Source organism: Maylandia zebra, linkage group LG7, assembly GCF_041146795.1.
Source record: "Maylandia zebra isolate NMK-2024a linkage group LG7, Mzebra_GT3a, whole genome shotgun sequence".
In the NCBI taxonomy this organism is placed as follows: Eukaryota; Metazoa; Chordata; class Actinopteri; order Cichliformes; family Cichlidae; genus Maylandia; species Maylandia zebra.
Window position 1 is genome coordinate 37,063,901 of NC_135173.1, and position 25,971 is coordinate 37,089,871.

General features: G+C 40.9%; 1 protein-coding gene across 1 annotated transcript; it reads right to left on the reverse strand.

Moving 5' to 3' along the window:
• Positions 1 to 2,324: 2,324 nt before the first annotated feature.
• On the reverse strand, positions 2,325 to 10,974 carry barhl1b (BarH-like homeobox 1b). Its single transcript, XM_004538430.3, has 4 exons — positions 9,578 to 10,974; positions 6,925 to 7,147; positions 5,632 to 5,931; positions 2,325 to 2,932 (listed from the first exon to the last, which is right to left on the reverse strand). The coding sequence occupies exons 1-4, from the start codon at positions 10,026 to 10,028 to the stop codon at positions 2,617 to 2,619; spliced, it is 1,290 nt and encodes a 429-aa protein (XP_004538487.1). The 5' UTR covers positions 10,029 to 10,974; the 3' UTR covers positions 2,325 to 2,616.
• Between the last annotated feature and the right edge of the window lie 14,997 nt (positions 10,975 to 25,971).

Here is a 25,971-nt window from a genome sequence, read left to right on the forward strand (position 1 = left end):
GCTGGCTAGCAAGCTAGGTAGCCTTCACCAGACTAATTAATAAGAAACTTTTGCTGACCTAACTCAAATAACACGATCCAAAATGTTTGCATTACTGTTGCTTTAACGACTGAAATCTTTGGCTGATACCAATGACGATGTTTAAAATGACAATTTAGCTGATACCTAATGTGGATACAGCTTTGTTGCTATTTATCTCTTTTTTTTTTTGACAACGAAACAAGGACGTCTAAAAAGTCTCTCCCCCTTTTTTCATACTAGATTTGGAAGACAAGATTTGGAGTTCCTGGTGTATAGTGATTGCGAAATTGATGCTTCGCAACATTAAACATCATCCTGTATGCTAACTGGCTGATATTAGCCTATTGCTGGATCAATAAATTTCTGTATCTTTAACTTATTTTCTAAGCTTCATCCAATTTTAGTGAAAAAAAAAATAGAGAAGGAAGGTTTTTTAAATACACTTTCAGTCAGTTTTTATCAGTGGTACTGAAGTTCTTGGTGGTTTTAACAATGCCAGAATGTATCGTCCTAAAACTACAACATATGCCAGTTTCAGTCAACATATTGGCATGTGTGAGATATTCTTTCCCCTCTGCAGTCCAGTGGAAGAAAATACAGAAATTAGATGTTTCAACTGTAGACTGTGTGTGCGTCTTCACTGAGTCGATCCCCCAGTTCTCCTCTCCTGTCTTCCTCCCTAACCCTCCTTGTGATCCGAGAGGAAAGCTTTCATTATTTGCTGAGATTGGGATGTCAATCCCCGCGCCCCTGACCCAAGTTTGTAGTTCTCCGCAGTCATATTGGGGAAATGATTAGTGGGGTTATCTCCCCTCCACTCCACGAGGCTTTCATTCCTCCTCACGGCCCTCTGTACCTCCAGGCAAGGAGCGGATCTCTAACTGGGAGGCTGCTGCTCTCCTTTTACTCTTTCTCACTCCCTCTTTACACTTACTGATACTTCATCATGTTCTTCATCTTTTTAAGCGTCTCTGTTCATTGCTGTGTCAGATTATTTTAAAGATAACCTCTCCTTTCTCTTCAGCTATTGGGCCAAAGGAAATTTTAGTGGAGTGAATGAAGTCGTGGGTGACTCTGCATGGAAGCGAGGACTAGCTCAGGCTAAAGTGTGCCTCGTTTTGCTTGCTTTTTATACTGAAGCAACACACATAAAAGATCCCTGCGTCAAGCTTTGGTTCATTTATATTTTTGCTGTGAAGACTAAAGCATTATGAGTCTTTTATATTTTTATATAATAGACTAGTTTGCCATGTTTTTGGAGAGATACAAATATATATTTTTAGATTTCTAATTTCTCTTTTATGTTCCAAAGAACAGGTTTAAAACACCACCCTTTGTGGAAAAACTGGCAGAAAAATCTTTAACATTCTTTGTTTTTAACAACCAAAGTCAAACACTGTGTTTGGATTATTACACACATGAGGATCTGTGTGTAATAAAGCGATTTTGCTTTGTTTTGAAACACTTGTGTGATGGCTTCAAACGTTATTCCAAAATGACCCAAATGCACATAGCATGTGGGATGGAGACTTTAGGGATGTGGGGATAAATTGATATAATTTCTTATCTGACTGAGCGCAGATATAATGGCCCAAATGAAAGCACATTTCGCTTGTGCGCACGAAACTGTAAAATTAGAGCTTTTCTTTTATGGCTATTGTTCGAGGGGGGGAAACACGGCAAATTAGGCCATGCGTTTCTTGAACATTTTAATTGATCTATTTTTCATCTTCCCTCGCGGATTTTTTTTTCTTTTTTAAAAAAACAAAACGCTGGCAGTGCATCGCAACAGTCTTACTGCAAGCTGCACATGTGCCTCATTGGTCCACTGAAAGAAATAAAAGGAAATATAAAAGCTTTCACATTACGAGCATAATGCAAATTACGCTTTGATTGTCTCTTAATTTCATCAAAAGGTTGATGGTTTCTTTTCTTTACTTTTTTTTCTTTTGAATTAATATTATTAGTGGGGTCCGTGGGATTAGGCAGAGTCACTGATCTTTTGGGTTTAAGCCTTTTTTTTTTTTTTTTTTTTTTTTTTTTTTAATGTCAGTCGGGAGCTCAACGAGACTCCATCCGCACTTCATTAACCCTGAGCCCGGGACAATCCACGGTAAGAGCCGGGGGATTTACCACCAGCCTTTCACATGCAAAGAATAGAACAAAAAATCTCCGAGTCATCCAACAGGACACACGGGGGCTTTTGCTTATATAATCAGCTGTGCACTTTGCAAGTATACACACCCCCCCCCCCCCCCCCCCCCCCCCCCACCACCACCTTTTTTTCCCTCCCCCCCAAAAATGTCTCGTTGTTAACTGAATCGGTCACGGATCCTTGTGATGGGACTATAATGATCTTTTGGCAAGTTGGGAGGTGATTTTTTTCTCCTTCTCTTCACTTTCCTAGTCGTCAAAACCCGCCGGGCCGGCTAACTGTATTTTTAATGCAATTTTACGCATCATGAAAGCGCACGTTATCGGGCCGTCAGTCTGATATTTCACAGCATGGTCAGCCACTAAGTGGAGCCCCCAGATAACAGGTGCCTTGCGTGGAGGACAGCAGGGGGAGCTGGCTATCAAACCCATTATCGACTTTCAATTAAAACCTATTAAAGTCTTTTGTCTAATCGTTAACATCCTACATGCCAAGTCGTGTCCGTCAGCCTGAACTCCTTTAACCCCCAAAGCGCCATGGCCGAATAACTTGGGTCCACACAGACTTGGAGGATGAGAGTGGGGTTGGTGCATGGGTGGCTGATTGAAATTTGTAAGGATGAAGGGAGGGGTTGTGGTGGTAGTTGTGGTGGAGCCGCTGACCAGCTGTCCCCACGCTGATCCCCGGTCTGCAGTCAGCTCCAGCCCGGTCACCAGCTGTTGGAGCCGTTTGGCAGAGGAGCGCGCATCCAGCACCCTCAAGGAAAAAAGAAGGATGGAAACAATCAATTTCCAAATGGGGATCATTTAAGGCACTTAAACAATTGCGCACATGACATTAATATTTCATCTCCTGCATTGTTTATGGAAAACGAATTGGAGTCGCTGCTGTTAATTTAGAAAAGTGGGAATGAGAGAGAGAAAGCGAGAGGGAGGAAGGGAGGGAGGATGGCAGGAGACAGGGGCTCCATTTTGGACAGAATACCCTTCTGCTTTGTTGGCCCTCCTTTAAAGACATTAGCTGGAATTGATCTTTGATTGCACTTTTGAATGTGTGTGTGTGTGTGTGTGTATGTGTGTGCACTGTCCGCGTGCGCTTTTGTTCCTTTTGTTTAATTATCTGTAAAGCCCTTTGCTGTCAAAAAAGGAAACGAAACACCCGATGAGCGCAACTAATAATAATATTAAGTGGAAAAAACCGCACTAACATTTCCAGAGACGTCTGCTTTTTTTTTTTTAAAGATTAGAAAAAGTGACAACTGTCCACCTTTCCATTAATTAAAATCAACACCACCAAACCAAACAGAGGAGGGATAGACAGTTTTTTCCTATAACTTCTTCATGTAAAGTGATTTAAAGCAGCAGGATGCATCTCCCCAACTTTTGCTCAATAACACTGACATTCCTTAAAATGTCTTTTTAATAAATCCCACTGACGTTTCGCTAAACATCAAACAGGACTCTGCTCATACCTTCATACTGCTCATACAAAATTCTTCTTCTTCTATGATTATTTTAATTTGCTAATATCCAGATTTCTATTTTCGTTTTTTTAAAAATGCCAAATTAAAAAAAAATAGTCAAAATAATTTTTTTGCTGTTTAAATAAGCTGTATTTGTTTAAAGATACTTTTTGCTATGTAAGCGGGTAATACGTTTTTTTTAAAAAACAAACAAACAAAAAAACGGCGCCTGTGTACACAGCGCAATCCGAAATAAAGAGTACCCCCCCCCCCCCCCCCCCCCCAAAAAAAAGAAGCTAATTCAGCACAACACGATCCCCCAAAAAATCAGAGCTTCATGGCTGCATCAGACTGCACCGAGTGTTGCTGCTGTTTTTGTCCACCTCGTGTAGCTTCTTCTGCGTGATGCCCCGCGTCCACGTGTTGATTCCACCTGAAAAGCCCTCCCGTCACACACTCAAGCAGCCACTTGATTAAATGAAAGACTTTTATTTCCACATTTATAAAAGTAATTCTCTTTTACATCAAATCCCCCCTTTTTTTCTGTCCAACTTTTGCTGTGAATTTCACCAGAAAAAAGAAAAAGAAGAAAAAAAGAACTTCACGAAATTGGGGAGATAATTTGGGGGAAAGCTAGAGGAACGAAATTTTTATTATTATTATTATTAATAATAATAATAATAATAATAATAATAATAATAATAATAATAATAATAATTAAAAAATATATAATTAAAAACGATCCAGGAGATATACGAGAACCACTCCACAAGTTTGATATCTGCAATATACATTTTTTTCACCAAAGGAGAGTATTAACAATTAAGGGTTATCACGGGTTTCATATGAAGTAACATAAGTAATCCACAATGTTCAAATACATCTATAGCAAATCAACAGGCGGTTACACCTGTATGCGGACCCGAGTCCAATCATTTATCGAAAAAAATACAAAATGAATAATCACTGAGGTGATTGCCTTCCCCTCTGCGGGGATCAAACAGCTTTTAAATAAATTACTTGACAACTTTACTCAGCTAAAAACTTCAACTAAGAACAAGAAAAAGACTTTTATAGATTTCTTTCTTTTCTTTCCATATCTCTCCTGTATATGTGCCTACACGTGGGTCCGGGCAGGTAGTCCATCCTTTCTCAGACAATATGTGTTTTTGTTTTTTTTTTGTGTGTTTTTTTTTCTGTATAATTTCTGATGGCTAATCTAGCCGATTATGTTATACTGGATCACCGTGGTCTGAAAGAGACGCAGTAACAGATCAAACAAACGGGAAAAGTTTTCTTTTAAAATCAGTCTTTTTAGGTTAAAATGCAAAATATTCTTATTTACAGGTTCATGACGGCTTCACGTGTAAAGAAAAATCAATGACAACCTAGAAAATCAACGAAAATAGAAAGAAAATCCCTTCATTGTTCCGTTAGCTCTTCAAATAAGCTATTATTCAGATTACAGGGGTGGTTGTTCGTTTCCACCTTTTTAATAATAATAATAATAATAATAATAATAATAATAATAATAATAATAAAGGTCTAATTAGCATTGGAATGAAGGTCAAAGTGCCACCGACAAATGCAGTGTATCTGTTTTTTGAGAAAAACACTGAATACTGTAATTGGGTTCAAATAAATACATAACTTAGATGCTTTGATTCATATTGAAAAATAAATAAGTTATAAATAAAGTTCCTGCCCCCAAAGACACAAAGAAAAAGAAAAAAAACTTCCATACAGGCAGCGGGGGTCTCAGTCACAAAGGTCCGTCCGTCTGGGTTCATCGTGGATCAGTTTTCACCATTTAAAGGCCGAACAGTTTGTTTTAGTCTTAGTTTTCTTCGGGGTTTGTTTTTTTAAAACTCTTTCTGTCTTTGTTTCGTTTATTCTAACGAGTCCCAAGCTGCCAGGATCGGCGAAGGAAAAACCAAAAAAAAATAATAATAATAAAAATAAGGAAAAATAATATCTGCAGGGGCCCGCTCACCGCTGCTGAGCTGGCCTGGGAAGCACGCCGCTCATAGGAGGCAGGGGAGGCGGAGGAGGTGGCGGCTCGCTGGCCCCCTGCAGGCCGTGGAGCAGGATCCGAGGAACCAGGGGTCTCTGCAGGGCCGGCGGGGGCGCCGATGGGCCTCTGTACAGATAGAGGGCAGCTCCGGGGTCCAGGTTGGACACCAGGCTCTGCGGGTAGAAGTACGGGGACGGGAACATCCTCTGCAGGGCGGAGTAGTTTCCAGCTTCGGCCAGAAGCTCGAGTCCTACCGCCGTCTGCCTCTTCCACTTTGTCCTGGAAGAGATAAAAGATGTTTTTAGGTTTTAGCTTCTTTTTTTTTTAAGTGTGGAGCATATGTATATCTGAATACGTGTCTCGTGTTTGACACACCAAAATATCTCCCATCTGTTTACCTGGAATCCAATTAACATTCAAGTGAGGTTTTTTTTCTTTCTAAAATCACTAAAATCTCCAACCTGCCACATGTATTCACACCCAGCGATGTCTGTTAGGTTGCCAGTGTGCACTCCATGCAGGTGAATAATTCATACTAAAGATAATTGAGTAGATATAGTAGTTTGTTTGAATTATTAATATGCACACATGCAATGATACATTATTCATAGTCCAAAGTGTTGTTTTTATATTTATTTATGTCATTTAGCTGCCTCAGAGACAGACTGCAGATAAATAAAGTTATCTGAACCCAAAAGTATTTTCATTTATTTTACATTTGTTTCCTGTGCAGCTTTGCTAATGTATTTGAAAAGCTGATATAGAAAATATATATTTTTGAGGTCAAGTGACACGTCTCCATTATGTGATGCCCTTTTAATTGTTTCTTAAGAGTATATAAAATACAAATATCCAGCACTAATCCACAGAAGTGCTGCCAGTCAGTAAGTGCTCCCGTAGATGTATACAAGTTAGAGCTGAAATTTTTATCTAATAAGAAGAAGAACAACAACAAAAAAATAAAAAAAATAATAAAGCAATTTGTCCCTTTACTTCAAACGTGAATGCTGTTTTTATGATTTGGGATCAGATGTCAGATATATTTAGTTATTCTAACATTTTATGGACCACACAATAAATCAATTAATAGAAAAAGGCAGGCTGATCACTAATCGAAGTTAATGGTTCGTTGTCGTCCCGCATTCACTCAGATATGAGGTGAAATCTTGCCACCTTCAGTTGGAAAACATGGCGTCCCGGGTCATGAGTCGGCCGTGAGAAACGAGATTAACCCCCACCCCCCTCCCTTTTAGAAAACAGCAGCGTCTTTACCTCCGGTTCTGGTACCAGGTCTTGACCTGCGTGTCGGTGAGGTTGAGGGAGGCCGCCAGCTCCATGCGGTCCTGGACGCTCAGGTACTTCTGCCGCTCGAAACTGCGCTCCAGTTGGGCCAGCTGGTGGTCTGTGAAGGCTGTCCGGGCCTTCCTGGGCTTCTTCAGCCGGACCTGAGGGCTGTCTCTGCTGCTTGAGATCTCTCTGTCTCCCTCCTCTTTCACTGGTTGACAGAAACAGAGTGAAACCAGTTAAGGCCTCTCCCACGGCACACAGTAGAAATTTTTTGCGTGCAGCCTCCACAAGAAGAGGGGGCTAATAAATCTGTGCACGACTGTCCTACAGGGCAAACAACTATCAGTAAACACAAACAGAATAAATGGTTTGCCCTGTTACGTTGCGCTTACCTAATGTAGGATTTGAAGACGAAAACCACAAAAATACAGAAAAATTAATTTGACTTTAAGGATTTGTCAACATTTTTCTGTTTTTTGTGTGTAAAAGAAGCAAAAACTTATTTTGGAAAATTTTGATTGGAAATAAAATATATATCTATATCTATACAGATATATACATATATACATATGTGTGTGTGTGTGTGTGTGTGTGTGTGTGTGTGTGTGTGTGTGTGTGTGTGTGTGTGTGTGTGTGTGTATTAAGCCGAACTTTTGACCAGAAGGCCTTGTTTTGTTTTTAAAGTTTCATTTTTAAATGAACACAACACAAAATCACTTTCTGCGGGCTCCAAAGTGCACCGTTTAATCTGCAGATATAAAAAAATCAATTTTAAAAACATTTCTAATGTGAAAATATTTTATAATTTATTTTTTAACCAGCGATGAGTTGTATCTACGTTTTAGAAGAGCTGTCATTTTCGAGTGAAATCGCGCCACTGGAAACTGCGCCTATAGGCTTATGGAGCTGTTTGATTTGGCCTTAAATTGTTATGAAAAGCTATTCCAATATTCACCCTTCCAATTTGATATTTTCCTGTTAGCAGATCCACAGCCTTTGTTCTTTGTACACGTGGTGTCGTGTCAGGACGAGCATTGATATGTAGTCCTTATAGTTAATTCTCTGATAGTTAAAAAAATATAAAATAAAATAGAAGAAGAAGAGAAAGAAGAAGAAAACAATAGAAGCGAGTAAGGCGAGAGATCTTGGTACTTGAATAGTTGAGTCGTCTCAAGAAGCACAATAATCCGCCTAATTGAGCCACAAGGGAAAGGACGAGCCTTTCAACCGCGACCGGAGAAACTTCACAGCACCGTGGACATGAGTGGAAATCAAGAGCTGGGCGGCCGGGCGCGGTTACAAATCTGATTAGCGCCGGGGACAAATTGCATCAAATCCCTGATATATTACAGAAGGCGGATTCGTGGAAATCAAAGTTACCGTGGCGGGAGCCGCGCGTGGGACCCGCGGCTTCTTCAATCAATCAGCGCGTCGCATCCACTCTGTGATGCACGTGAGCGCACGGGCGGAAAATGTTGAAGAAATCAGTGACTTTACGTTTAAATGAATAGCTTGCGAGAAAACATAATAATAATAATAATAATAATAATAATAATAATAATAATAATAATAATAATAATAATAATAATAGTTTGTAGGTGTATTAAGTGTGATTTTGTTTGTATTTCCTGTTGTAGCCCACAGCGGTGGAGTTCTTTCCAGGCACTGCTTCATTAAACTGTCAGTGGAGGTGGCACGTCTGTTATGGCTGACATGATTGGAAACAGAGAGGCCCTTGATGGCATTTATCTGGAGGCGACCCTGTCATCTCTACCATTCGTGCCTCACTGACATCAACAGATGCTTTACGGATATTCTGCTTAACGCAGAGCTTGAAGCGGACCCCGCGTGTTTGCGTGTACAGGCAGGCAGCCGTTTTTGTTTTGTCTTGTTTTTTATTTATAATAACTTGATAAAAGGCTCTGGTCTGTCACCATCCAGAGGTAACCAATCGCGACTCATTTCCACGTCGATATTTTGCTTATCGTTGGTCATCGTTCCGGTGACCTGCTACTAATCACATAAGAGCAGTATGTTTGTATGATCACCTGTGTCTGCATATTTTATTAGAAAATAGATGCCTCGATTTTTGTTTTTATAGTAAAAAGATTGATTATCATGAAATAATTTAAGACGTTAAAAACGGAACTTTTATTTTATTTTTAATCACCAGTCAACACTCCAAAATATCCAAATTAGCCTTTATTTTGAAAAGCTGATCTGTTGTTGTTCCAACTTTATGCTCTATATTCTTCCACATTACACTAGCTTACACATTTTGTGCCAGACCTTTACATGACCCTTTTACTTTATTTATGACTATCGTATGCAAAATAAAAAGCGAAGAACAATAAATCAAACATAAACATCAATCAAGATAAATAACTGAATAAAGAAATAAGTAAAGGTTTTAAAGTGTTAAAATATAGATTTGAAAAACTCATTCAGTGGAATTTTTAACTACCAAAAGTTTTTTTTTTTTTTTTTTTTTTTGATGTTGTCTTGTTTGTGTGTCTGTTTGTGTGTCTGTTTGTTTGTTTGTTTGTTTGTTTGTTTTGAGCCAAATATGTATTATGACGTACAGCAGGCTTGCCTCCATTCTCCTCTGTAGAGTAGGCAGTCAGTGTGGCACCCTTACCTTTATATTCACTGTCTGACGATGAGTTGCTGTGGATTTTCTCCATAAAGTCGTCCGCGATCTTCGAGGCCAGCCTCCCCGCCTCCTGAGTCGGCTGTCCATTGCTGGAGTAAGGAGCGCAGGCAGCCAGAGGCTTACAGTCCGCGAGAATATCTCTGATGAGAAACGACGAGGTCACGGTCCTCTGCTGCGACCCAGCAGATATCTGCGCGTGTTGCAGGTGCGGTGGTAGGCCGACGCCGTGACCTTGCCTCTGGGCTACCTCATCCACGCACTCCCTCCTCGGCGACGGAGGCGACGAACAGCCGCTCTCCACGTCTGATCTGGGGCTGAACTCCAGAGGGGAGCGGCACTCTCCCACCAGACTGTCCCCTTTGGACACCGGACTCCCAGGCCTGTGGGACAGCAGAGAGTCGATGCCAAAACTGGACCCATTGGCGGACGCCTCCATTGTCTTGATGAGACCTCCTCAAACTGACATTTGGTATTCAGGACAAGTTTTTATTTTAGGGCAGAAGGGGTTGTTTTAGTCTCAGCTGATCCAGAATAGAAGTGACCCCTTTCCGGCATCAACACAAATATTTTTGGATATGCTACAAATGAAGATAATTCACCCGCTACTTCCAGTCCCCCCGCCCCCAGCCGGCTTGTCGTTATTTTTAGGCCAGATATTTCCACGCTAAGATGAGTTACACGAATGGTCCATGATTCCAATGTTCGTCTTTCGGAAAAGTCTAAAAAAAATAAAAGAGAAAGAGAGCGCGTGAGAGTCGAAGGAGTCTCTCTGAAATCAACCGTAGGAGTCACAATCGATTCGTTTGGCTTCCTTCGGGATCAACTCCTTCTGTTTTGAGTTCAGAAGCCTCTCCGGGTAGATGAAGCGATCATTGCTGACATCTCACCTGCAGTACCCGAAAATACCCAGAAATACGGAGGATTTGTGGAGCAGCAGCCGCAGCTCAACGGCGTCTTCGGGAAAAAGCTGTTCAGCACCATGGACAGGGACAGCGTCAACCCCGAGATGGGACCGGGGGACAGTTTTCAGGGCAGCTGGTCATGAGGCTTTGCGGAAGACAGAGGCAAACTGCTCGCATTCCTTCAAGGGGGTCGGGCAAACCTTTAATAAATAAACAAATCTTTTAAAAAAGAAACCCAGTAGAGTGTGAGAGAGAAGCGTCCGAGAGCTGCTGCAGGAAAAGAGAGCAGCAAAAGAGGAAGAAGCGGAGGACGCAGGACGATGAGATGCGCAACGCAAAAGCAAAAATAAAAAAAAGCTACGATAAACTGGGTTAAACAGTCACATCTGGCAAGTAAATTGACGAGATGTGGTTGGGGTGGGAGGGAATCCCAAAAAATTGAACTTGAGGAAAAGTCAGGAGCTAGGTTTTAAGAGCGCCTCGTCCACGTGAGTCCCCTGTGACAAGCCTTCATTGGTTGAGGGGAGCTGGAAGTGGACCTCCCCACACGCCCACTCTCTCTCGCTCCCCCCCCCCCCCCCCCCCCCCCTCTCTCTCTGCCTCCCACCCTGACTCCCCCATCCTGGCTCATCCTCACTTTGATAAAAGAGACACTGAATTCATCAGGAGACTCAGATCCAACTGTTTACAGGCAATTTTCACACTGTTTGCTTTCATTACATCATTGATGAGGCTTATAATGGGGTTATTATGTGGGGCGGCTCGCTGTTTTTCTTCTCGACTCCTTTTCTTTGACTGGATTTGTTTCCCACCTCCACAGATTCCATTTATACAGTTTTCTTCCCTTCAACGATTTAGTTTTTTTTTACTCTCACTAATTTTACTTTTAGTTAGTTTTTTTTATTTGTAGGATTTTCAGGTTTAACCTCGATTACAACGATTGGTGGGTTTTGACATTGCACTATTAGTCTAGAGCAATGCCAACATTATTATTATTATTATTATTATTATTATTATTATTATTATTATTATTATTATTATTATTATTATTATTATTATTAAGTTATTATTATAGTTATTAAAATTATTGTTTGCATTTTTATAAACACAGCCCTATTTATTTATTTATTCAATTCAATTCAAATCAATTGAAGTGGGCCTTTTTGTGTTTTTAAAATCTTATTTTATTTTATTTTTTTCATTTACCTTAAGTTGCAACTTTACAATCATCATATATATATATATATATATATATATATATATATATATATATATATATATATATATATATATATAAACATACTAAAAGTTGCTTTTCTTTTCTTGGTCTCGCGGGTGAACAGTCATCATTTAGAGCATAATAATGATCTCATTGTCGCTGGTAATTATGCACAATATTCCGAGCAGCGTGACGCCAAAACTTCAAGTCGCCTCAAGTGCCATTGTGCGCACTTTTCACCTTAACACGCGTGAAATGCCATTGTGTGCGCGCCTTGGGCTCCATCCTGCACAACAGTTTGCCCCGTGCGACGGCCTCGACAGCCCCTAATAATCTAACTAACCCCCCTCCCATCATCACCGACACCCTACACCCCCCCTCCCCCCTCATCTTCCACCCCATGTGACCACCAGATTGGAGGCGCGCGTCGGTCTCAGACACCGGCAGGTTAGTGAATCCGCTCCCCGCTCCCATGGGGTCCCATCACGGCTGCAAGCTGTCACATATGAGGCGGGGACAACACAGATATAAGGCAACACACCCACCCTGACTTAGCTGTTTCTTTCTCCTCTGCTTGTGCATGAAAGGAGCAGTGGTTTGGTGCTTTCTCGATTTTTTTTTAACTTCCCCTCTTTATTCTTACCGTGCCATGCATCCACAGGCTCCAGCGATGTTGTTGTGAATTAATCATAAGGTGATTAAACCGACTTCTTCCTGCTTGGGATCATCATGTGGCCTTTAAAACTTAAAGAAGCTTTAATTATTCCTGTTTGTTTCTTTAAAAAACCCCAAAGTCCTCTTATGTTTAATTTAATTTGAGTTGCTCATTATTGTGTTTTTATTTTTTGACCCATAATGTCGGGAAAAACACAATAATTACATTTAAAATTAATATTTAGAAATGGAACCAAAGCTCCTTTAAAAAAAACAACAATAAATTTGTAGGTAATCAATGAATCAACAATTTAATTAATTAGTTAAAATAATAATGATAATAATAAAAACTGGGGGTAAAAAAATCAGTCCATACGTGTAAAAAATAATATGTATGTATATGTATGTATATATGTATGTATGAGTATATATATATATATATATATATATATATATATATATATATATATATATATATATATATATATATATAACCCGTTTGTAATTCTTAATTGTTTTAAATGTGACTTTAAAAATAATCATTAAAAAAATTACAAGTTTGCCAAAATTTTATGTTTGAGTGTCTTAATTCATTTAGATCAGTATAAAACTGGAAAAACACTGGAAACAGAAGATATTTTATGTCTCTTTTTTCCCCTCATTAAATCATTTTTGGATCAAACAAACCACTAATATCGACTACATGAGCATCTTGGTTTTAAAATTAAATGTGTTTTTGAGTTTAAATTTAACATTTTAGGCTGTTGGTTAAGTTTCTAAATCCTGGAGTATGTGTTTTTTGGCAGAAGACAGTGGAGATAGACTGTAACTGTAAGTGTGTGTGTGCTTGTGTGTGTAGTGTAGTGAAATGATTTGGCTCATGCTTCTGCTGGTTTTGAGCAAGTGTCCCTGTGGTCAAGTAGAGTTTTTTTTTTCCCTTCAGGAAGTGGTCAGAACTTGAGGGCCAGTGCAACTGTTAACCTGGTGTTGATACACACACACACACACACACACACTTTCCCTTTTTCACGATCTTTTTCTGACACACGCGCGCGCGCGCATACACGCACACACACACACACGCACACACGCACACACACATACACTGACTTTGTAGGAGGATGTTATTGATCCATGTTAAAGGAAGGAAACGGGGATGTTTTCAGGAAATGGACACTGAATGGTCAGTTGCTGCCTGTCTCCGCAGCACTCACCTGGTTTAATAATACTTTATAATTGACCCACATTAAACAGCCTTCCACTTAGAAAACAAAATTGGCACCCTTGGGCTATTTTTTGAAGTGTAGACTGTTTTTTCTCTGGCTGGAATGACAGCTGTACAGTTCAATTTAATTCAGATTATTCAAGGCCAGTATGGATGTAAATATTTTATGCTGATCAGTCTTTTGTGCAGAAGCTTCAGTGGGTTTACATAGAGCCTGAGACATGATAAACTGACACCAAGTGCAGTTTCATCATAATAGTCCATACTGACTTGTCAGTGTTAATAATCTATCTGCAGATATGTGCTTTATTTTAACCCCCCACCCCCATTGTGCATTACTGGATTCCTGTCCATAAGCTTTACTACTAATAATGCCTGCTGGGCCTTCTCAGCTTTCCATGCTTTTGCAAGGAGGAGGAAAAAGAGGAAACATTGTGCTACATTTTATTTACTCGCTCAATTGAGCAGACGTGTTAAATATGTATCTAGATATGTTTTGTAAAAACGTGTGTCGCCTTTGAATAAACTTTGGCATCTCTATCGTTTCGGAACATCGAGTAAAGCGCGTCTTTCGAGGAGGATGTATGTAAAAAGATGACTCCTTTAAACAAACAAACAGTGTTTAAAAAAAGAGGGGAGGAGGGAAAAAAGGAAACAAAAAAAAGCTTGCTCCGGTGCTGGTGCTGCACCTCGGACCAGTCAGGGATGCAAATGATGCACCTTAACGGCATCAGGTACTGGAGTTGACAGAAAATAATGAGAACCCGCTGAATCTTTTATAAGGTTAACACTCACATTTCCCAGTCAGCTGTCACACAAGAAAGAATTTAGCACATGCATGCTGGCAAAATAAACCTTCATCGTCTCATTAATGCTGACAGGGCCCTGGACCGGCAGCTCCCAGCGCCTGCACCGCCACCACCTTCGTTTTGTGTCTGTAATTTGCAGCGGAGACAGACCCCCTTCTCCTGGAGAGAAAGAGAAAGGTAGGAGGAGGGAGATATTACGGAGGAGAGTGAGAGGGAAAGAGGGGAATGGTAGGGGATCGAGTGCAGAAGAAAAGAGGGAGGGAAGGTGGGCCGGGGGGGGGGGGGGGGGGGGGGGTGAGAGGAAAGATGGCTAGCGCGCCAGGAGTCTGATTCTCCCCTAATTGGAAGCATTGGGCATTGTCAACGGAGGATTTTCAGCTGCTCACTGACAGGTAGAGCCGTCAGAATGATAGCCCACTTGTCAGCGCAAAAGACCAATAAAAACAAACCACTTTTGATTTAATTGGAGGCCTAACCATGGTGTGTGTGTGTGTGTGTGTGTGTGTGTGTGTGTGCATGTGTTGCCTGCAGGGCTGGGGCCATGGGGAGGTGGGTGGAGTTGAAAGGATGAGTGGGGGCATTTGTGTGTGAAGGAAATCATCACTCTAGCCATCAATGTGCTGCTCGCCCTTCCTCCATCTTTGCCACCTCTCCTCGTCCTCCCTCTCATCCTGACTCACTCTCTGGGGGCGAGTGGTCACCGGGTGCCTGTGGTGAGAGGGTATCAGAAGAGGAAGGGTTTTGATTCTGTCCCAGGAGGGCTTCCTGAGCAGCAGAAATCAGAGCCACAAAAAAAAAAAAAAAACAGTTTCTCCTCCTCCTTCATCCTTCTCAGTTTCTCTTCATCTTCTTCGTCCATCAATAGACTTGAGTTCAATACAGGATGAGCAGTGTTTGACATTTCTTCTGCTATACTCTGTCGAATGAGACTCACACAACTAGAGGAAACCATCATAAACTTTCCTTCTCCCGTGAAAGCAAATGTCACAGACATCCGTGACAGCTTAATGTCCACGATGCTGACGTGGCATGTTCAGCAAACACCAGGTCACGCGTCTACTTGTTTGCACAATTTTAGCCATTTTTCTTTTTTTCTTCAAGCAAAGTAATGACCTTAATTTGTTGGTAATCATCAAATTTTGCTAATTCATTATCAAAGTGGCTAAGTGAAGCACTCCTTTCTTGGCAGTTTTGAGTGGAGAAGTTTGTTTAGCAGAGAAATGTGGTAAAAAAAAAGGAGATGTTGTCTTCGTGGTATGTTTAAGTTAAAGTACATCCAAATGTGATTACATGACCATTTAATACAATTTCAGTATGTTGTGTTTCTCATTAGCATCACACCATTACACTATTGATCGTTATAATAATTAGGATGCCTCATTTGGATCTATTAGCTTTCATCATTGCATGTTCATGCATCTGACTATGCAGCTTACCCTCCCGTCCTGCTCCGTAGGCTCGGTGTGCATGCCTCTTGCAGCCAGTGTTTTATTATTCCTGACAGAGTTCAATGAACACATCTGGTCAGAGGATAAGAGGCGATGGAGGGATGTTGCCAAGAGGCAGAGAGGTGAGTGAGGAGCCAATGAAGAGGGGTTTGGGGAGGTGGAGGACGAGGGCCTACGACCATTCATCATAGCTGTCCCTCATGAGCAATGCCAGCTCTTTCAGGCAAGGGCCAACTTTCCCCAGCCTTTGACCCAGAGAGAGGACCTAAACCATGACGCATAAGTTTAAGGAGCTCTGTCCTTTAGTGCTTTTGTTGATATTTTGTTTTAATCACCACTTTAGTTGGTTGTTAATCCTCCCAGGTGTTTGTGTTTGATAGCGATGAGTCATAAATAACAGGGCAGACAGATTTCTAAGCGTCAACAACAGCAAAAGCAGAATTATGAGGATGTTGTTACAGAACCATAAAATGTTACTGGGAGGAGGAGATGCAGGCAGATGGTTGGGTCATCAAAGTGTATCTGAACACACTTTGTTTCACGTTATCTTTTAACAGTAAGTTTCAGATTCTCTAAATTTCTTTCAACCACAATCCTGCATTCTTGTAAGTGATAACTGTAACTCATAAAAAAAGATTTTCCACTAAGCCAGACTAGGTATTTTTTGTGCAAAAGCAGTAATCTGATTACTTCTTTTCAATAATTTGTGGCGTAAATGATGAGAATGTGTAGAAGGAGTTGGCTTTTTGATGATACACAACATGACAGTAGCAAACCAAATACAGTGCAGGCAATGACTTTGTATTAAGCAATCTTATTGGATGTAAAATCTTGTCAAAACAAATCTTTTTAGACCAAAATGTCCAATATGCCAGAGAAAAAGAAACAAAGATAATCAACTTAATGAGCATGGGCTGAAAAATACACCCAACACTGATGTGTCAAAAACTGTAGTTCCTCAAGTGGCTGGCTCCAATAGCATGTTAAAATGCCTAACTTTATGTTTATTAAGATTTTTGATATAAGGGAGAAAAAACAATCAGACAACACAACAGCAAGGGCAAAAACACACAAATAAGGTAAAAGGTTACACAGCAGCAACAAAAACACTACTTCAACACTGGCAATAAACAGAAGTAAAACACTAGGGTGGTAGACTGAGTTATTTGTGATTGATCAAAGAGAACTTTGTTTTAATACATGATCTAAAAAAGGTTGCCACACATTACTAACTTACTAAGTTTGTCCTCTAATGTACACCTAATCCTCTCCATGTGCAGTAGAGGAGTCAGTTCTGTTTGCCACATTTTGAATTGAGGTACAGTGTCAGACTTCCAGAGAGTCAAGATCATTTTCTTAGCAATACCATTCCGAACAAAACTGTAGTTTGTGCAGCAGGGCTGAGGTGTAAAAGGGAAGAGGAAGATCCAAACAATGCAGTTATTGGGTCCGGCTCTAATGTGCAATTGTACATATCAGAAAAATATTTAAAGATGTCCAGCTAATAGTTGTACAATTTGGGGCATGTCCAAAATAAGAAGAAAAGGCCTAACTTTATAGCAGAAATAAGCATGTTTACAGCCTGATATTTTTTTTTTAAAAGTCTTAATATTCTTACAAATTCTGAAGCTATATTAAGGCTTATTGTTATGCAATACTCAGGAGTTAGTGAGGGTGAAAATGTTATGCGAATTCCAGGCACCAAACTGGAATTTTCAACTTTGTGTTGTTAGTAAACTGCAAAAAAAATTAAAATAAACCTTTCTAAGAAATCTGTGCTCCAATTTTAGTCATTAGAGTCTCTCTTGCGCTCTCTCTTTTAAAAATAAAATAAAATTCTATGTTACTTACCCAGACCATCTGCCCCTTGCTAACCAAGCTTGCTAACATCTGCGTTAGCACTACACCTACTTGCTTAAAATGGTCATTTCTTGTAATTCACTTCATGGTGCTCATTTATACACAAACTTTGGATCTAATGTTATCTCTATTTCATGTTGTTCCTTATTAGCCGACATGCAGCCAGTTCTGCCTACATTTGATTTGTAAGCCTCCGTAGCTGTTTTTAAACAGCAAATACCGTCTAAGTGTAGACACAGCCGGTCTACACTTTTTGTTCCTGTGCTTGGCAGAAAAAAATGCAATCAAGTCACTCAAAGTAGAGATTAGTAACAAATCTAATGTATTATTTAATGTACATCCTAAAACAATTAATTGAAAATAGGTTTTCACTAAGCAATGACAAATATTATTTAAACACCTTTCTTTTCTATTTTGACAGAATCACCTGTAACACTTCCCAAACTAGTGCAATAATAATTATCCCCCCTATTTTTTGCCCATTAAGTGCAAAGCTCAAGAAGTTCCATACAAAGTTTTAAAAATGCTCATGTAAATTTGCCGGAGCCTGAGGCGATGTCTTCAAATAGCTTGTTTTGTTCAAAAAGTGCACATTTACATTGATCTAACGCAGAGAAAAGCAGGAAAGTTTCACTTCTGTGCAAGTGGAACCAGGGATTAGTGCATTCCAGCAGCCAAACATGTGCCAGTAGTAGTCAGAGAGGCTGGTTTTCCACATGTATTTGTGTCATAGTTCAATGTTAATCTGTCGTGTAGTCTCCTTCTGAGTGATGGTATATTGGTGGGTTCACATTGAGCAGGGGGTCTCCTGCAGCTGCCACAGGGAGACACACACAAGCTGGTGGAGAGCCGGTGGAGACATTCGGCTCCAGCTACTGCACCTTCAGGAGAGGCAGAAGGTCCAGGTTCACACCCCTACCCCCTGTCCCGCCAGGGAACACACAGGCGGGTCGGGCCCTTGGCCTTTTCCCTCCGTGTGGGGAAATGGGGGCGCTGAAGAGGCCGTGCTTCATCCATGAATCACATCATGATTGTCACTCAGGACAAGCCCCTCCACAGAGAGACACACACAAATGAGCATATGCACAAGTAATTAAAACCCAGTGCTTGACAAGATGCTGTAGAAACCTGTTAAAGTACCTGATGTGCTTCACCAGGAGATGGATTACGTTGGGTCCTGCAAACTATTTTAGTTATTTCATCATTATCTTGTAATGTCAGAGAAGTTCGAACATTCCTATTATGGCTTTCCAGAGACCTACGTAATCATTTTGTCCCAACAAAGGTCCTAACCACCAAAAAGTATTCTTATTCTGTTTTATTAGATGTTGTTGTTTTTGGCCTTACATTGTTTTATATTTATTAGTAGTTTTAGGACATCTTTGGTAAGTTAATTAACATGTCTTGTAGATGGTCTGAGGAGCACTTTGATGTGGTCATATAGCTTTAAATTGGAAGACGAATTGTATACTCTAAAGAAACTGTGTTATCTTCTATTGCTCAGTCTTTAATCAACAAGCTGTTTCCAGTATGTTAAATAAACATTATTTAATACATAATGAGAAAACATATAAGTATTTTAGAAGATTTTCCAAGAGAAAAACCCTCAGAAGTACAGAAGAACTTCTCAGTTTTTCCAACTTAAAATTAGTTTTATGAAAAATGATGAAAAATTCACTTTTAACTTTGCTGGCAAATTAATTACCGTACACTTACAAAATTTGCGCGCATCTCTAACTGTGCAAATTCAACCAGATAGCTGTTCCCACTGGAATATTAACATTATGTCAATACTTCATTTTTTGAATATCACAGTTGTCATCAATGCTCTTATACCATGACAGCACATCTAATTAGCCTAGCTTACATTTTAATTCCATGACTACAAACTCAAACTCAAATACTTTTTTCATAATAACTAACCAGAAGTTACTAAAAAAATGTCAGACTCTCTTCTACTTTTGCACACACACACACACACACACACACACACACACACACACACACACACACACACACACACACACACACACACACACACACACACACACACACACACACAAGGTGGATCACTGTGGGGGGTCTCCAGCTCTCTGTCCTGTCCTTAAACTCCCTGCTTCCTAATTTGGCCAATATGCAGGTAATATGTGGGGTCGCAACATCTCAATTATCACACCTCCTGTCAGCGACTCCCAATTCTCCACTCGCCACTACCTTCCCCTCCAACATGCCTCCAACCCCCACCCTCACCCCTCCCGCCGTCACTTTTATTGCTTCATTAGTATGCTCCACATGCTCCGCCGCACACCCACACTCCGCGAGCCTTCAAACCCTAACAACTTTTGGCACATCAGCACGTGATGAGGGGATGATGAGGGACTCTTTCTACTAAAAGCCCACCTGCCTGGCGCAGTGGACCATTTTTTATTTTTTCTGAGCGCGCGGCCAACCTGGGGATGCAGAAAGTAAGGGAAACAGTTGTGCAAATGAGTGTGAGGCTATTTCCAGGCATCACATCTGAAAAGTCATAGCAGATGAAATGATTGGACTAGAGGTATGGGCTTTATTTTAAGTTTTTTCAGTACTTGTGGCAATATAATGACTAAGTTTTAGTGCCACAGACTGAGAACATTTTTTTAAATTTGAATATTTAATTCTGTGTCATCATATAGCATCTATTCGACCAAACAAATGAAAGTCAGTGTGGAATCAGATGGTTTTTTTTATAATCTTAGAGCTACTAATAAAATTAAAAGAACAGTGTTAAGGAAGGTGGATGATGTCTTTGCGCAGTCATCTATTGAAGACCTTTACCTGAGTAAAACAAGTAAAAGGAGTAAACAAGAATGAAACCAATCATCCAGTGTCCTCTTCCTATACTTGACAGGTTTGATGGCTGATGCTACAGACGTATTGGGAAAAAATACTGAAGTTGGATGCACCTGCCACAGTTCACACCATACATGGATCACTCATCCCTTCCCCGCTCCCATGTGCACCTGCCCTCCTGCAGGGATGCCTGATTTCTGCGTAAAATACCTGTTGGGATGCATGCAAGCATGCTATATTTCCTGTCACAAACATCCATCCCACAGCTAAGCAGGTATGTCCAAGGTGTGCTTAGAAAGCATGCGCGCACATCCAGGTCGGGCGAATGTGTGTGCGTGCGTGAGTTGGGGGCCGCTCGGTGCTGAGAATAAGACCCCAGAAAATGCTCATTAGAGTTGACCTTGGCACTTGGAGCGAGTGTTTGATGGATCGGGTACAGGGCCAAACAAGCCCCTAGGGAGCCATGATCTTATCTCTTATTGTACACACACACCTCCCCCTCTGCTGACCCTACTCCACCCCTTCCCTGCTCACTCACACTCCTCTACTCTACACGCATCACAAGCAGAATAAATCTGTGTCTGACACTACAGGAAAAAAGAGAGAGAGAAAAAGAGGGAGGAGGGGATGGGGGGGCAAGAGGCCTTGCGGGAGTAAAGGAGAGAAAGAGAGGGAAGGCAATGCTTGAAGAAAGGTGGGGGGAGGGAGGGTGACAGGAGGAAAGAAAAAACACACAGAAGGCCGAGGAAAAACCAATAGCTCACTGAGGTGTCATTACCTACATAAGTCAGGTCTGTATGTGTGCTTTTAAAAAAATGAAAAAAAAAATGTCTGAAGCTCATGGCCTGTTAAAGGGAAACTGAAGAAATTGGCTGAGTGGGGGAGGAAGGAGGGAGAAAGGGGTGAGGATCAGTAGATGATGAGTCTGGGATGAAAGACGAGCCTCTCAGGTGTCTCTGTCTTCATGGTTTCTTCTCTTCCTCTTACTTGTCCTTCTTTTCAATAACACACACACACACACACACACACACACACACACACACACACACACACACACACACACACACACACACAGACACATGCTCACACAGACAGGTAGACAAACACACACATTCACAGTCTTGCCACCGCAGCCCTCATGTCTACCCACTACGCTCCCAACCGGGGGGACACACCAAACACACAAAGAGACATGAGGCAACATCCACCTCCAGGATAGCAAAGTTTCTCCCCCACCACCCAGCATCCCCATATTCACAGGGGTGGCATCACAGGCTTGTGGGCTCTTTGTGTTCTCTTCTTCTGCTGCAGCGCTACGGGGAGAAAGTGACACTCTGAAGTCTTAATTGAGGTTTACCTGCTGTTTTTTTCCTCAGTGTTGTTGTGCGTTAAAGTGTGGTTAAACTTTATAATCAAGCCTACAGGGTTTACGGTGTGAAGCGCTGAAAGCGAGGAGCGTGTGATGACATTACAAACACAGTTGTTTACTGGGCTGCTAGCAGCTGCTGCAGCTAGCTCGCTCACCTGCACCTACAACAACAACAAAACTCTGCCACACTCTCACTGTCAGTCAACATCCCTCTAAACAAACCGCTGAGTGTTCCCAGAAAAGGAATTCGAGTAGAATGCAACTATTTACTGAATCTTTGGGAATGCTTGAATGGCTCCCTCTCTTTTCACTTTGCACTTGGTCCCCCCAATTGCTGTCTGTCAGTCTGTCTTTGCAAGATCTGGAAGGGACTGAGAGACTGATGTCTCAGCTCCTCCAGGATCCCACCAGGAACGCCTTTTGACAGTTGCAGGAGCAGCAGGATACAGCGCAAAGATGTTGCTGTAATTGCACCTGGTTGCGTCATGAAAAAGTAATAATTTGCTGTCAAGGACGTCAAGGTGTCAGCGTTCGGCAGGAGTTGATAAGGTATTGACTGCCTCCAGAGTGCTCACTCACTCACTCACTCTCAGTCACACTCCTTTATAAAGTTGACTCCCAGAGAAAGAGGGAGACAGCCGAGGTTGGGGAACAGAGGAGAAAGAGAGAAGGAAGTAAAAGAGAAGGAGTGGGGTTAAAAGCAACAAAGAAGTGAAATGAGCAAAGCAAAAATAGGCTAAAGACAGTCAATGTGCACACTCCGAGCTCCGAGGCATTAATTGCACTCTGTTTGCCACTTCACAAACCCCGTTCATTCATAATGCATGCACAGATTGCGTTAAATTATACATAAGCGATCAACAGGCTAAAGCGGCGTGGCATGCTCTCCTGGTAAGTTGAATAATACACAATTACCACCTGGCTCACTCTTCCATTCACTTTGATTACCGTCACACGGGTCATAACTCACTGCTGAGTGACACTCACAGCCTAAAAAAGACAAAAAGAAGAAGAAGAAAAAAAAAAAGGGAGACTTCTTGTTGTGAAAATGACCCTACTGTTCTCTTGAACCTCAATCTTGAGAGAGAACACAAAACCTTGCAGGAAGTTTCCACCTCCACTAAAAGCAAATACACCCTTGTGTGGTGCCGAGCTGGGGTTGAGAACAATGTGATAATGGCTCCAATGGTATTTAGAGAGACTTGTGAATATGAAGTTTGGATGAAAAAAATATTTAAATATTTAAAAAATGTGATGCTTTAGTTTTATAATAAAATGATATGCAGAAACTTTATTCCTTTAAGAATATTCAAAAAAGCATTTGAATCTTTGAGTGACCTAGAAAATGAACTTTTCGACATGTGGTTAAGATTCAAGATTAATTTTATTGTCATTCAGCACTACCTCAAGGATGCAATGCAGAATGAAATGATGTTGCACAAGCATGAGCATAAAAACATATAAAAGAAATCTCAGTACAAAGATTAAAAAGAGGCATGTGGAATATATAAATAAATACAGACGCAATGGTACAAATTTAAAAACACAAATAAAAAAAGATTTAATTGTTGCACATAAGAAATGCTGATTGCACTGAAATTTTTGTTGACTGATTTGTGATGTGTAATAACCTACAGAATAGGATCTGTTTCTGTGCTGTTCAACAGTCTGATGGTGACTGGAAAGAAGTTTCCACGGATCCGCACCGATCTGCACCTCTCGCTACAGTAACGTCAGCCGGTTCCGGTTATGCTCTAAATTGATGTATTTTAATCTAAACCATCATCTTTCTCAAATTCTATCCAAGTAGCTTTGCTACCTAACCAAACTATGAGTGAAAACAGAAGTAAACACTGAGTAAAATAAAATTTGAGACCCAAACTCCAATCTCACCACTGCCACCACCACAACATGGATTTTTCATGGAAACCCTTCCGTGCAAATTTAGGAAAGCTCTCTGTTTAGATGATAATGAACAACCATAATAATCACTTAGTTTGAAGACTAATATGCATATTTTATTGGTACATTTACTGGGTGCTGCAACACATGTGGTTTATTACCAGCTCACTAGCAGGCACCATTGACTCAAACATGATTATATAACAATTATAGGTAGAGGGAACAGGAGAAGCAACTATTCATATGTTGGTTCTGATAAATGATCTTTAAAAAAACAAACAAAAAAAAGGTACCCAAACCAGGTTATTGAATAGCTAGAAGATATTTTTGGGCAGCACTTAAGCCATTGAAAACCAAGTTGTCCATGGGGTACAGCCAAACTGACACATTTGGTTTTTAATCATGTAACTTTTACTATTTTTACACCTCACTACTCTGCCACTTTTAGAAGCCCAGAAACTGTGATTGCTGGAAATGTTATTGACCACGTTTTGTTTAAAAAAAAGCTGCAGGTTTGTTTGAGTCTGGACGGCCAAAAATGCAATCTGCTGGAAACAGTGATATAGAATCACTGATTTACTAAAGTTCAGTTGAAACATTTCAGGTAGACTTACACACCTTTTGCATTGTTACTCTTCTAATTACCACAGCTTCCTCTGGTGATGGATAATGCTTCTGTCTCTGCTGTAATATGTTGCTATATTTGCTTTGCAATGACTCACACGATTTCCAGTGCCATGACCATGGGCACTGGTCAGTTAGTTTCAGTAATAATTCGACCTCATGGTTGGCCCAAGCATGAAAACATGTGAGTGTGGATATACCCTTAAACAGCTATTCCCAAAAAAGACAAATTGATGAATTTGCTCTTCTCTTCTGCACTTAAAGCTGCTGGATACATCAAACATCTAAACCAGGGGTGGGCAACTCCAGGCCTCAAGGGCCGGTGTCCCTGCAGGTTTTAGATGTGTCCTTGAACCACCCCAGCTGATTTAAATGGCTAAATTAGCTCCTCAACATGTCCTGAAGTTCTCCAGAGGCCTGGTAACAAACTAATCATGTGATTCAGGTGTGTTGACCCAAGGTGAGATCTAAAACCTGCAGGACACTGGCCCTCGAGGCCTGGAATTGCCCACCCCTGGTCTAAAGATTGGAAAGAGAAGAAAAAAAACACTGAGCTTTTCTCTGATTAAAAAATCTTGTCATAAATTTGAATTACAAATTGCAGAACATCTGCATTTGGGGGAAAAAAAGTTGCCACTGGCACAGGTTTTTCTCAACTTTACTTGGTGATGGAAAACTGTGGTTTTCAGCAGAGGCAGAAAAGGGGAAAAACTGAACAGCAAGGAGGAAATCGCTTAATTGATAAGCTGAACCGCTAATACGAACACTCTCGCACTGAATGTCTAGACACTGGCATCCTGTGCTGCAGTATTTCAAGACAAATCACTTGTCATCACTAGCCACCCACTGGAAGTGAGAGTAATTTTCACCATGAGAAAGACAGAGGATTTTACTGTTGTTAGAGCTATAAAAAAATATAGCTACCTTGTGCTTTTCTCTTTTTTTGTGGTTCAGAAATTAGCCAATTACACTTCTTTAATGGTAGGCTGAAATAAGTATGACTCTCATATTCAGTGATCTCTAAATATATATTTACTGTTGTGCAGTTTAGCTACAAATGGTAATCAGTCAGTGAGGCTGATGACCAGAGTCAGCCACAAAAACTACAGATGCTCGACAACAGTAGGCAAGCGACTGTTGGCTCAGCATGTCAGAGACACTCCAAAAGCATTCATTAACAGGTGCTGGCATGCTGGCTACTACGGGGATCAAACCTGCAGGCTTCATTTACAGGACTGTCTATTTCTCTTCCACCCAGCTGCTCTCTGATCTATGACCTACTGCTCCATCTTTGATCAGGGACAGGCCTTCTGAAGTGGGATGATGCCCTGGGCTCGAGGTTTAATATCGAACTTCCCTCCATTTCTCTCCTCTTTGTATAGTCCCAGTCATTTCATCGTCATAGGTAGATGAAAGACAGATTGCTCATGTATGTTTGACAGCTAAAGCATCCACATGTGTGAGGAGAATAACATCTGCTTCAGTCTCTGCTGCTTGCTTTTTCGAATGAGGCTTAGCGTTAAGGAGGAATGCCCTCT

Excerpts from the sequence above, each read along its gene's own strand:
- barhl1b (XM_004538430.3), bottom strand. The coding sequence starts at position 10,028 with ATGGAGGCGTCCGCCAATGGGTCCAGTTTTGGCATCGACTCTCTGCTG. Across the intron at positions 7,148-9,577 it reads GTCAGACAGTGAATATAAAG|TGAAAGAGGAGGGAGACAGA; the intron begins GTAAGGGTGCCA and ends TCTGTCAACCAG. Across the intron at positions 5,932-6,924 it reads ACCTGGTACCAGAACCGGAG|GACAAAGTGGAAGAGGCAGA; the intron begins GTAAAGACGCTG and ends TATCTCTTCCAG.